Here is a 13,087-nt window from a genome sequence, read left to right on the forward strand (position 1 = left end):
GCACTGGGTGTTATATGCAACTGATGAATCACTGAACTCTACCTCTGAAACTGATAATACACTATATGTTAATTAACTGAATTTAAATTTAAAAAGATTTCTGCTTAAAGATGTGCACTCTAGCATTGTTCTAGAAATAAGAGCTTAAAAACAAAGACTGCTCGGTTGTTCTTCAGAAATGTCCTTTGAATTCACTCTGTCTGTTTCTACCATTTCTACACTGCCTTGGCTGTCATCCTACATCCAGACGGATGCCTGACAATGTTGAAAAGACAATTCCAGCTCAGTGCTCACACCTGAATGGTGAATGGACTGTTGTCGGAACTTCTACCTGGCCTCCTTATTCTTTCTCTCCTCCAGGTACTTACCAGCTTAAATCTCAATTTTTGAACCCAATCCCACTTCAACCGAAAGAGCTTCTATGCGAAACATCATCTGAACAACAAATTCCAAGCTTTTTGTTTTTTTTTTTTCTAAAAAAAGGTTTAAAAAGCACTATGTTAAATTCATCCAATCAATAATCAGAAAATCTGTTACTTTTCCTTCCTTCCCTTGAACAAGGGTTAAGTGGCTGAGTTATGCCATCTCAACGGAAAGCAGTTCAGGTCAAACCAGGTTTGCAGAACCCAAAGATATTAAACTTTGGAAAGTACCTCAGATAACGCCATCCAAATCGACTTTTTCAAAACTGAATAAAGCAATTAATCACACAGGTACCAACAGAAACGTATCCTGATTTCCTATTAATCACTAGCAAAAATATGCTCTTCTCTAGGAACGGAAACTGTAAGAATAAATTCTGGTTCTATCGGGGGGAGCAGAAATCTGGTTTGGAAGCAGTGAGTCATGGAGAAAGAGGAGAGAGAGCGGCACTCTTTGATCCCTCCGGAAAACAGACTCAGCTGTGTGGTGTTTTCATACTTGTCTGTAGTGTCTTAACCCCCTTATGTTTACCTCCACTACAAACGTATCAATAATGTGCTCCTGGGGGAGGAACCAGTGAGCTACTTCCTCTTCATCCATCACCGGGGCGAGATGAAACTGCTTCAGGTAAGTGTTGGTCAAGTCTCGAACGGCCCGGATATCTCTCGGTTCCATCGGTCTCAGGCCTGACGTCTTGGTAGCCTTGTTGCAGTGAACACAAAACAAAGTGGGAAGTTGAACTGTAAGAGGAACGGAAGGCCGGGTACGTCAGCGTCACCTGGGAGCCCGTCAGAGCTGCCGAATCGTGGCTCCCCCTCAGCCCTACGGAATCTGCCGTTTACCAAGACTCCCCAGTGATCGGTCTACACACAAAAGCTTGAAAAGCACCGACGTAAAAGTACGTTAGACAATGTGTTGTACCTTCTATCCGTGGGCCCAGTCTGGGGTCAGTGCTGCCCCAACGAAGCCAGAGGGGACACCAATCTACATGCCAAAGCCAAGCATGTTAACAGCCTCCACCCCGGGGCAGAGCAATCTGAGCATGTGTTCTGGAAGGATGTGCTTTAGAGACTGCCCTGTCTGACATGTTGAGGTGAAGACAGCTCAGAAACTGATTTTATTGAATGGCTCGTGAAGAGGCTGTAGCTCTTCTGTTCTTGTGAGCAACAAAAATGAAATAAAAGTAGATCATATTGGTTAGAAGGGGAAGGGCAAGCATTTGACCAGCCAAGTATTTTCTAAAGGTGCATGGCTAGCTGCCAAGTACCAGGCCTGGCTTCCCCTGCTCTCTTTTGATTAAAAAAGGTGATTAGAACAGGCATTTGGATTCATCATTCCAGAGCATCACAATTTCTACGGTATTCTATTAGGAACAGAATTAACCTAACGGTCAGGACAGGTCCCTATTTGGATTTGTTCCACTGTGACCTCAGAAGAGCTCCAGACATCACTTAGCTCCCTGGGAACTGCCCAAACACCAGAACACTTGAGCCGAGAAGTGAGAAAACCCACCACAAGTGCTTGTTTGTACAAAATACTAAAAACTTAGCAAGACAACTTCATCTTTCCAGTTAGCTTGATTTTTTTCCTTTTTCCTAGAAATAGTGGATACATTTTAAGCAATAAGTAACCTGTATATAAATAGTTCTATTCTACCTTTTCTAAGTTATTTTTAAATGCTTTAAAATTAAATACTGCCTTTAAAAATAGATCATGACAACTCCCGCATGCCCCCAGACTCGGAGCATAGCAGATAAGCCTAAGGTGGAAAATAGGTTTCATGCTGAGTGCTGGCTCTGATCCATCTTAGCAGCTGTGCCGAGGTCTCTTGGGGTCCGTGACAAAGAATGCTGACTGATCACTGACTGGTGGGGGCTAGGAGGGGGGTTGAGAGATCTGTTCTTTGTATTTACAGACCCAATGTCCTTTCTGTTATGACTTATGTAATCTATAAAGATGTAGTAATTCAGCTAAAATACAGTTTACTAGTCCACATCGAGAGAAGATAAGCCCTGAACATTTAATAGAGAACTCGTACTTCTAGCCTTTCTGTGGATCACAAAGCCAAAGCACGAGAAATCTCCAGGCCCTGGCTTCCATCCAAGGCTTAACCCTTCAAGCAAGAAGGGTAATAACAGCCCGAATATGTGCGAATGAATGAAATGAAATGAATGAATGAATGAATGCCTATGTTTCGAACCACATTTACACAGTAAGGTACGGTGAAGGCTGCAGACAGGGAAAAAAGTCAGGGTCAGTTCTTCAAAGATGACACTTCCTGGGCCTGGCACTTTTATGTAAGCCAGGCAAAAATTCTTTTTTCCTTTCCCCTGACCCAAGTTTAGTGTTTGGTAGCATTTCTATACTGCAAATTCATGGCAAGATGGAACGTAGGTGATTTCCAAATACAGGAAAAGGTAACAAACATACATTTCTAAATGCTAACAGGAAAAACCAAACTACATATACAGAAAGAATGTATTTAAAAAGTCATTTACAAAGATGGTTTTCTGCTATGCAGATGACCTCGATAAAGTCTTAAGTAGCCTTGCTCAATAGTAAACTGCTTTTTCTTTTGTTGCTGGTTCAGGAACAATGATATCAAGCAATTAGATTCATTAGTGCAAGCAATAGGATAGTGCATGTGTTAGGCGGACATTCAGAAAGGAAGAACAAGCCTGCCAACTTCTTTCTAGACCAAAACACTCCTCTGCAGCAATATTCTCCCTCAGTGAGTATTTATCCTGCAAAATCACTAAAATCAACATCTTTTGCCCAGCAGACACCCTTAAAGCAGCAGTTCCTGAATATTTTTGTCTAAGACACCTTTCCCCTCTTAAACACGGAGTATTCCCAGCGAGTTCTGCAAAGGTGGGTTATATCCACCCGCACGTATCGTATTAGAAATTAAAACCGAGAAAATCTTAAAACAAAAAAAAAATGCAGGAGCACACATTCCAGAAGGCCTCTCGTAGACGTCACAGTTCATCTGTAGGGTAATTAAAGCGAAAAACGCATTTTATGTCTCACTGTTATTATAAAAATAGTGTTGATGTCACAGACCCCGCTCCCCCGAAACGGGCTTGACTCCAGGACTTCTCAGGGGTCCCAGGACCAACTTTGAGAACTGCTGTGTCAGGTCTCCAAAAGTCAGAATAACGGGTAGTCGAAGTGGGAGACGGAAAACTCCATGGAACAGTACGTTTGGGTGAACAGGCAGAAAGTATACACACTGGGCAATTTATAAGCCCTAGAAGTGCTTTTTTACAGAAGCTTTTTTTTTAAAAGAGAACATCAGACTGTATCAGCTATAAAAAAAAATGCAAGATCCCAGAAAACAGGAGGAGAATGTTTACTTTTGCTGACTCACAATGTGTGTCTCAGGGCCTAAACGTGCTTCTTTCTAGTATCATGAAGTTTCACACTCTCCAAAAAAAAAAAAAAAAATTAACAGAAGCACAAAATACATTTTAAAATATAAAATACACCCTCCAATTACAGCTGCGGTCTTCAAAAGAGGTGGGGAAATGTTAAGCCTAGATTTAAAAAATGGTAAGTTTTGGCATAACCCAAAAAAGAAAGGTGGCTTCCAGAGAATTCCAAAAAAACAAAAAGACATTTCCAGTGACTGAGACAGCCTTACATTTCATATGCAAACTCTATTATCTCAGCCAGACTCACTTTCCCAGGGTCCAACTAGCAGACGTGACTCGTTGGGACTCTCTGTACATTGAAATATGTGTAAAATCTGCTTATCAATGCATATGGGGAAAAGGCTCAGAGATCTATTAAAAAACAGAAGCCGTTTTGTTCTCTGTCAAACTATGTGGCATAAACTGTCTTAGAGCCAAGATTCCAGAGTAGAGATGTAAGCAATGATTATGGGGATTTGATTTAAAAAGCAGCCGCAGGACACTAATCATTAAAAAAAAGCATCTACTGCAACTAAATGTTGCACGTCTTCACAAGCACGTCCTTCCTGCAACACTGTGGAAGGACCCCAGGAGATGAACCTGACTCCAGTTTTTTGCCAACTTTAAATTCCTTCACCTTTAAGAGCACTGACCAAAAAAAAAAAAAAATTCCAACTTTGTTTGAAAATGCTCAAAAGTGGGGCGCCTGGGTGGCTCAGTCGGTTAAGCATCTGCCTTCGGCTCAGGTCATGATCTCCAAGGTCCTGGGATCGAGTCCCGTGTGGGGCTCTCTGCTCAGCGGGGAGTCTGCTTCTCCCTCTGCCTCTGCCCTCCCCTCCCTGTTCATTCTCTTTCTCTAATAAAATCTTCAAAAGAAAAAAAAGAAAAAGAAAATGCTCAACAGCAAGCTAAAACAAACCAATGTTTACAAGGTAGGGGAGGGCATGACTCTTGGGGAGACCTCAGCATTGCAGAGAGCAGAGGCTGGGGGTGTGGGCCCTGGGTGGTTCTCTCCTAACAAGAAGATGACGATCTGGGCAGAGCAATTTCACTGCTCTCTTCCATAAAACGGGGAGAATGCCCTGCCCTCCTAGGACGGTTCTGAATAATAGTTGAGACTATGGATGTTCGGTGTCTAGCACAACGCTGGCCATAATAATGTTAACGCTTTATATTCAGAAGTCCACAAACAAGGCCCACAGCAGGCATGGTACGCAGAAACAGTAATGATGGATCAGAAGATGAGACTGATCCAGAGAGCAAAAGTTGTACGCAATAAAGTTCTTTACGCTTAAGGGTACAAAAATGTTCTTAAATCACACGACTGGGCCCCTATGCAGGCAGGCCATTGTCTAGCACATGCTACGTTGTCCAGCTTCTTTTTTTTTTTTTTTTAAGACTTTATTTTTAAGTAATCTCTACACCCACCACGAGGCTCAAACTCACAACCCTGAGATCAAGAGTCGCATGAAGAGTCGCACACTCTACTGACTGAGCCGGCCAGGCGCCCCTGAACCGTCCAGCTTCTAACTCAAACGGTACACTCCCAGGTGGCTCGGTGGGTGCCCTCCAGATTTTCTAATATCTGTATTCTCATCTCTTCTACCCTCTCTTTTTCCTCATTGTTTTACTCTTCATTATTCTCTCCTTCCCCAGGACTTAAAAGCAGGGAGGCAGACTGGAACACGCCAACGAGCGCTATTCGGCCCCTGACGATTATGCTTTCCTGCGTTCACCTCCGCTCTAGTGACCGTGTGGCGCAACATCCGGTGGGACCGGGCCACGCTGCCTCCTGGGGGTGTGTGAGAGGTGATGGCAGGAGCAAAGGGATCTAACAGGCGGAACGTGGATGTTCGGGGCGTGCATCCCGAGTCCCCCACTTATTAGTGACAGGCCCGTGTCTAAGTGTCAAACTGCGTAAGCCCTGATCTCTTCATCTGAAAAATGCAGACAGGCCACACCAGCTTTGAAAGGTTGTCATGAGAGTAACATGAATATATATACACATGTGAGAGCACTTTGTAAACTTCACTTTATTGGGGGGAAAAAACTCCCAGTGCCGGACCAGGGATTTATTACCAACTTGTTAACACTGTTACCTGAGTTGATCGATTTTTGTGTAAAAACATAAAGGATGAGGGACAAAAGTCAAAAATACTCTTAGCTCAAAGTTTGATCACCCTGAATAAACCCATGACAGGTACTAAAACTCCTCCTTCATCCCATTTTAGGAAACCTACATGGAAGTGGGCGCCTTCCTTACACACAAGCTGGATGGCTTCAGGCTCAAGAAACTGAAATTCGGGGAGACCACAGAAGAGCGTTAGCCCCTAGTGAAAAAAGTGGGCACGCCTGAAGTTTTTAAATTTCCGCTCCTGGATGGCCAAGTCTCCAACCGCAAGGAGGCGGCTGAGAACGGACAGGCCTGCAGGGGGCGTGTTTCGCCGTAGCCGTGTCCTGTGCCTCTACGTGCCTGTCCCTCTCGGGTCACTCTGGGTCTTGGCCCCTAGCATCAAAAAAGCCCTGGCCAGTCAGTATTCAGTGTCACGTTGCTAGTGTGACTTCTCTGAACGTCTTCCGTGCACACATCTCCACACACCTACCTTCCCTTCTGCCACTCCAGCATGAGGGGCTGGCGCCCCCTCCCCAGGTCCTGTGGACCCTACTCTCTCATGCTGTCTGCGGTGTTTATTTTCTTCTCTTCTGGTTCACATTTCCCCTCCTTCCTTGGCCTCAGAGGAGGTGGGTTCATTAGTCTGAGCCCCACCGTCTGCAACAACAGTTAAGACCGAAGGGAAGCCGAGGCCTTCCGATCCTTCTGCCAGGTTACAAAGCTCCAGAATGATGGTCCTGATCTCTCCCACATCTGGTTTCCCTCGCCTCCACTTTTCTCCTCATGAAATTCTGCCTAAGGTCAGAAATCAGTTGATTCCTGTCTATCACTGGAAAAAAATACATCCGTTGATGTAGCTACTCACATGTACTTGGTAAACACACAACTGGCCAAAAGACGAAAGGAGGTAGTGGAGTCCACCGCACCGAGAAAGGCCACTGCAGGTGAAGCCCTCCCCGTGTTCAAGACGAACATGGTGACATTCCACGGGAATCCCTCAATCAAGTTAAAATAGTCACGAAACTACTTTCTAACAACCCAAGAGAAAGAATAGCTCTGGTGAAATCAAAACTTCAAACGAAAGATCCCATCTGTGGCAGACGGATTCTAAGATGGCCCCCGGTGATGCCACCTCCTGGTGCTCACAGCCTTGCGCTCCTCCTGAATGTGGAACCTGGGACTTGCTTCTAACCAGTGACATTCACAGCGATGGTGACTGGATGTCACCTCCAAGCACTGATGACATAAGGTTCTAACTTCCACCTTGCTAGCCGGCTCTCTCTGTAGACTCACTCCCTCACTGGCTTTGATGAAGCAAGCTCCATGTTGTCACAGCTGCTACCCTATGGGGAATCTCACCTGGCGAAGACCTGAGGGAGGCCTCAGGCTGATGGCCAGCAAGGAATTAAAACTCTCGGTCCAACTGCCAGCAAAAACTCAGGCCTGCTAACAGCCATGTGAGGTGGACCCACCCCCAGTCAAGTGTTCAGATGAGACCCAGCCCCAGTGGATACCTTGATGGCAACTTCATGAGAGACCCTGGGGCAGAGGCCCCAGGCAAGCTGGGCTTTGATTCCTGAACCACAGAACCTGGGAGAAAACAAATGTGTGTTTTAAACTGCTAAATTTGTGGGAATCTATCACAACAGCAAGAGACAACTAACACACCATCCAAGCCTCAAATAAAGGCAACAATGGTAAGCACATGTAACTTTTCCTCTATTAAGAGACAACTTGTCATGTTGGGAATTTACTAGCTTAAAAAGATATTTTTTTGAGGGGGCACCTGGGTGGCTCAGTCAGTTAAGTGTCTGCCTTTGGCCCTGGTCGTGATCTCAGGGTCCTGGGATGGAGCCCTGCGTCAGGGGCGGGGCGGGGGGGGGGGTCCCTGCTCAGCAGGGAGCCTGCTTTGCACTCTCTCTCTGCCCCTCCCCTCTGCTCATGCTTTCTCTCTCAATCTAATAAATAAATAAAAATCTTTCAAAAATATATATATTTTTAAGATTTATTTATTTATTTAAGAGAGGGGGTGGGGAGGCTTAGGAAGAATCTTTCAAGCAGACTCCCCACTGAGCACAGAGCCCAACGCAGGGCTTGATCCCACAACCCTGCGATCACGACCTGAGCTGAAACCAAGAGTCAGATGCTTAACCAACTGAGCCACCCAGGCGACCCTAAAAAGATGGTAATTTAATGAAACATTATTTCCTCTCCTTGGTCTCTCACTGTAAGCCTTATTCCTTAGATCCTCTGTGTTAAAATAGCATCAGAAGCCCCAAGTTTTCTTCCTTCTTATGTAACAAATGGTAAATACTCGAAATTTCAAAACTTACATATCTTGAGTTCAATCCCATCCAACCATAAACTAAAGACTTAAAAGTCTTAAAAAACAAAAAACAAAAAAAAACTGGTGTTTCCAAATGAGCTCCCCTATTTTTCCTAGCCCAGAGTTCCAAAAAGCGACATATTCACATTCTCCAACACATGAGCTGGTTTTTTAAGACTCTTGCAAATAACTCTTTTCTACATTAAAAGCTTTAGTTAAGGTCACAGCTTTGAAAAACTGCAGAACATTCTTACTTACATCCGGAAGTCTGTAGAGCTTCATTGTTCTCTGTAAAGTCATATTTCTACTCAAGTGAGAAAATTTCACTTCTACCAGTTTTCTGGGATTTAGTGATCGATGCCAGTATCTGGAATATAATAAAGGTTTTAAAACCTGATTGGTTTCTAACCCTACCAGTTTTTTTACTCTTTGTCCCAGTTATAGAAGCATTTAACGAACACTAGTGATGCCCCCGGTGCAGGGCTGGATGCTAGCCCTCTTCTTGCATAATTATTTTATCAGCTGGTTTTTACATCTAAAATACATCCTTACTTTCCTTATGTTCCTTTGTAGTCTGTGACATTTCATCTCTTTCAGTAAAGAGCAATCAAAATTGTAAATAAAGTTAAAAAATGCCCAGTCTGCAAGTATTTAATGACCACTGCTAATTCTACAGGAAGCAAACCAAAAAGTTTAAAAACATGAACACATCCCCCCTAAATTAGTAGCTGTCGCTTTTATATAATGCACACCAAAGAAAACAACTTTTTGAGAAACTATCTTGAATTTCTTCAGTGATTCCAGTTTAGGTACTAGGATGATTTGTATTAAAACATACCTGCGAAGTCTTATTTGTTCAGGTTATTTATGAATAATTTAATCGGAAAGAGTCGTTTTGCAGTTTACCTTTCATACCTTTCATAAGTTTTCGTCTTATTTGAGGCAAAAATAGTCAAGAGAGATAAACCCTGAGGCTTTACAACAGGTTAGTCCAGGCACAAATCTGCCCTGGATTAACCTTTGAAAGCTTGGTAAGAACAGATGAAGTCATAAAAAACAGAGCTTAAGCCTTTTCTTACTCTCAGCAAACAGGTTTGTTTGGGCTTCTCAGCTGGTGTTTATCAGGCATTTGGGACAGTTCCCTGACAGCCAGGGCAGGGCCTGGTATAAACCTGAGTGTTTGGAAGGAAAGAAAATGCTAGCAGGCTGGATGTTTCAAGATCACAATGCCCCGAATTCCCCAAGGGAGAGGCAGTGCTGGTCTCTCCAACGGAAAGGACACAGGAATACAGAACCAGCATCATTAGCAGGTAAATGTTAAAAAGCAGAGTCCCCCCACCCCCTGGCTTTTTTTTTAATCACGAAGTGGTTCTATGGCAAACTGGAAAGAACACTGGACACAGTGGTTCCTGGGTCTGGTCTCCCCCCTCTGCCACCAAACTATGTAATAACAGGTAAACCCAAATCCCTGAGTTACACGTGAGAATAACTGGTAGCAACAGAGCAAGGGGGCAAGAGGTGAGCGTGTGGTGTTGTTACCTGCAAGTGGCTACCGGCTTAGGAAGAACCACTCCAGCGGTATAGACGGCCTGAAAAATCCCTTCCAGGTTCACTCTTCTGGTTATTTCTCGAATTAACACTGGAGCTACCCGTTTTGATCTCAATTTCTTATGAACACAAAGAAAGTTGATTTCTACCATCTTTTTCACACTAAGAAAGAGAAAGAGGTCAAAAATCGGAGGGAACGTAAGACGAAAACATTAAAAAAAAAAAGACAACACCCATGACATTTCAAAGAATATGAAACCGAAAGATCCCCCCCTCCTTCAACACAATATTTAAGAACAAATGACCATCATTTAGACATTTCACAAGTTCAGATGGATATGCTGGTCTCCAAATCCCCTGCTAAAATGATCATAACTCTAGGCCATGGAGACTCAAACCCCCTTGTCCTAAATAAATTTAAGACTTTTTTTTTAAAGTAAGTTTTCACTTTAGAAAACGGGTAAGACGGGGAGCCTGGGTGGCTCAGTCGGTTAAGCTTCTGCCTTCGGCTCAGGTCATGATCCCAGGGTCCTGGGATCGAGTCCCGCATCGGGCTCCCTGCTCAGTGGGGAGTCTGCCTCTCCCTCTCCTCCCCACTCATGCTCTCTCTCGATATCTCTGTCTCTCTCTCTCAAATAAAATAGATAAAATCATTAAAAAAAAATAAAAGAAATAAAAACGGGTAAGATGTGCCTCAAAGTTTCTACATCTGTTTTTTTCTGTCATGTACGCAATTAGGACAATAAGTGGGTCACCCAGCTGCACAATCTGGTAAGATGTCGCTTTGGAGTATAATGCAATTCCTAGGATCCTGAGAGGTGCCTTGACCAGACGAGAGCTGGTGTTCTTCTGAGCTACAGTAAACCTTCCAGAGCTGCAAAGCCTGTTCCCCGCTCCGGTTCTACATATGCAGGCATCCCATGTGGCACAGAGACTCCCTGACATCAAATGCCTTTTAGTAGCAAAGAAACTAACCAATACACTGGGAAGTACACAGTCCCACTCTGCACAAGATCTCTGACTTTCTGGGCTAGAGACCCAGAGCAAAAATGCAACATAGTTATCCTACGGATAAAAAGATTTTTTAAAAATCTCTCCAAGATCTTTTACGATAATTTTTTTCTCCAGAAATAAATCTGAAAAAACCATTTATAGCTTTTTTATTCTGATACATACATATATACATGTATACGTCGTATTTGTGTGTGTGCACTGACGAGATTGAGAGAGAGCTGTCCTTTTTTTGCTGTTTGCAGTCCAATTTTTTTTTTATTAAATCAACTTTAGTTTTCCACTGGTCCGTGTTTCTGAATCAACTTTATTTTTAAGAGTTTTAGATTTAGCAAAACCGAGCAGAAAGTAGAGTTCCTTCCTGCAAACCCCCGCCCCCACCCACCCACAACCTCCCCTAAGATCAACAATCTGCATCAGTGATTTTTCAAAGCCCGTTGTAACTGCAGTTCTTGGAAAAACAACACATCAAAGCCGGCATGGACAAGCTGTAATAGGTACCTGTCATAAATCCGAATGTTTGCTGGGATGGCACTTATGAACCCTACTAGCTTTTTGTTCGAAGACACTCGGACCCCACAGTGCCACTGAAGGAGCCAGCCCGGGGGACGCAGCGCCCTGAAGCGGATGCAGGCAAGGAAAACAGGCGGCGGTTAGTGTCCAGGAACCCAGGGAGACCGAGGCATGCCGCCCCGACTGCCCACGCCCGGGGCACCCCCCAGCAGCCGGCCAGACTCACCACAGCAAGAATTCGGGCGAGTAGTCGAAACGGAACACGCTTTCCTCATCTTCCACATAATTCTCATTTAACAGCGTGTACAGCTCCTTGAGCTACAAGACCAAGCAAGTGTCTGGTCTATGGTGCTCCAAACCCCGCCCCCCAGAAGTAATGTGTGCGAAGGCACGTGTTGAACCCCAGAGTGTTACTCACCACATCGGCGTTACCCAAGTCCAGGGTGTCCCACATAAAACCCTGCGGCAGGGAATAGGGCTCCTGACGCACGTTGTCTTTATCCGCTTCAATGGCCCCGTGAGAGGTTATGACTTCATCTGGGGAGGAGCAGAGGAGAAAAAAGACAGACAAAAAGACAGAATATTCAAGGACAAAGCATTCTGATGATCCAAAATGGTCCGTCACAGAAAACGAAATCATTTCTAGGGGACTTGGGTTTCATATCATCTTTGAAAATATGCTACGTTTCAGCTACTTCTGGAGGGAGACAAGGTAGCTAGGTGGCGGAGAAGAGCTGCTATCTCACCAATTAAATAGAAGGAGCAATCCTTTCTCATGCAATGACAAGGTGTGTATTAGGACATGACAGTGACTTCTCAGCCTCAGCCCCTACTTGACAGATCCACTGCACTACACCACAGTGGACAGCTTAGGTCCGATGACAGCCTGGGGAAGTCTCTTCTTATTCTGCATTTCAAAAACCTGGACTGGGGGGGGAGGGCTATGGTGACCTCTGACCCCTCCCAGCAACACCTACAAGTAATTTCCAGACTGCTGACAATGCAGCTGAAGTCATCCACGTCTCCAGTGATCTCCACAAAGGTGCCCTTTTCCAGTTCCTTCTCCACAGCTTCCCAGTGTGACTGGGATAGAACCCAGTCCTCTGCGTGTGGCTGATGCCCACCTGGCTGCCCACCTGGCCTTTCTCTCCAGCTTCATCCACACTGACCCCCCTCAGGCCGGCCCCAGCTCACGCGTCTGGGGTTTCCCTCTGCTCTCACAGCCCTTCCCCTGCTCTCCGTAGGCGAGCTGCTTGCGTGTTTGCAGACATAAGCTTACACATCACTTTCCCACAGCATCTTTCCCTGACTAAAGCTGTTTCCTACCTGGAGGATGCCCTCCCTCCATCCCCACCTGGCCACCATTTGTACCCTACTTTCCCTTCACTTTTTCCCCGCCATGTTCCCCAGCGCCTGGCACTGAGCAATACACATTCACCATTGATCTATTACTCAGCCATAAAAAAGAATGAAATCTTGCCGTTGGTGACCTTGAAGGCATTATGTGAAGTGAGTCATGTCAGAGAGAGAAAGACAAATACTGTATGATTTCACTTATTTGTGGCATCTAAAAAAAACAAAAATTCTGAATTCCTAGACACAGAGAACAGTCTGGTGGTTGGCAGGGGTGGGAGTGTGAAATGGGTGAAGGGGGTCAAAAGGCACAAACTTCCAGTTATAAAGCAAGTAAGCTCTGGGGATATAACACACCGCATGGTGATTATAGTTAATAATACTGCA

At 44.6% G+C, this 13,087-nt stretch overlaps 1 protein-coding gene across 3 annotated transcripts in view; it reads right to left on the reverse strand.

Moving 5' to 3' along the window:
* Positions 1–13,087, reverse strand: part of NMT2 (N-myristoyltransferase 2) — a 63,348-nt gene that overhangs the window by 11,738 nt on the left and 38,523 nt on the right. For 2 of the 3 annotated variants that reach the window (XM_036097029.2, XM_036097031.2), the window contains exons 4-9: positions 11,766–11,884; positions 11,574–11,665; positions 11,336–11,452; positions 9,815–9,985; positions 8,534–8,642; positions 955–1,125 (exon numbers count right to left, since the gene is read on the reverse strand). In XM_036097029.2, coding sequence (XP_035952922.1) covers positions 955–1,125; positions 8,534–8,642; positions 9,815–9,985; positions 11,336–11,452; positions 11,574–11,665; positions 11,766–11,884 — 779 coding nt within the window. The remainder of the gene's footprint in view (positions 1–954; positions 1,126–8,533; positions 8,643–9,814; positions 9,986–11,335; positions 11,453–11,573; positions 11,666–11,765; positions 11,885–13,087) is intronic. The other variant, XM_036097030.2, reaches the window with a different exon arrangement.

Source organism: Halichoerus grypus, chromosome 6 (genome assembly GCF_964656455.1).
Source record: "Halichoerus grypus chromosome 6, mHalGry1.hap1.1, whole genome shotgun sequence".
In the NCBI taxonomy this organism is placed as follows: Eukaryota; Metazoa; Chordata; class Mammalia; order Carnivora; family Phocidae; genus Halichoerus; species Halichoerus grypus.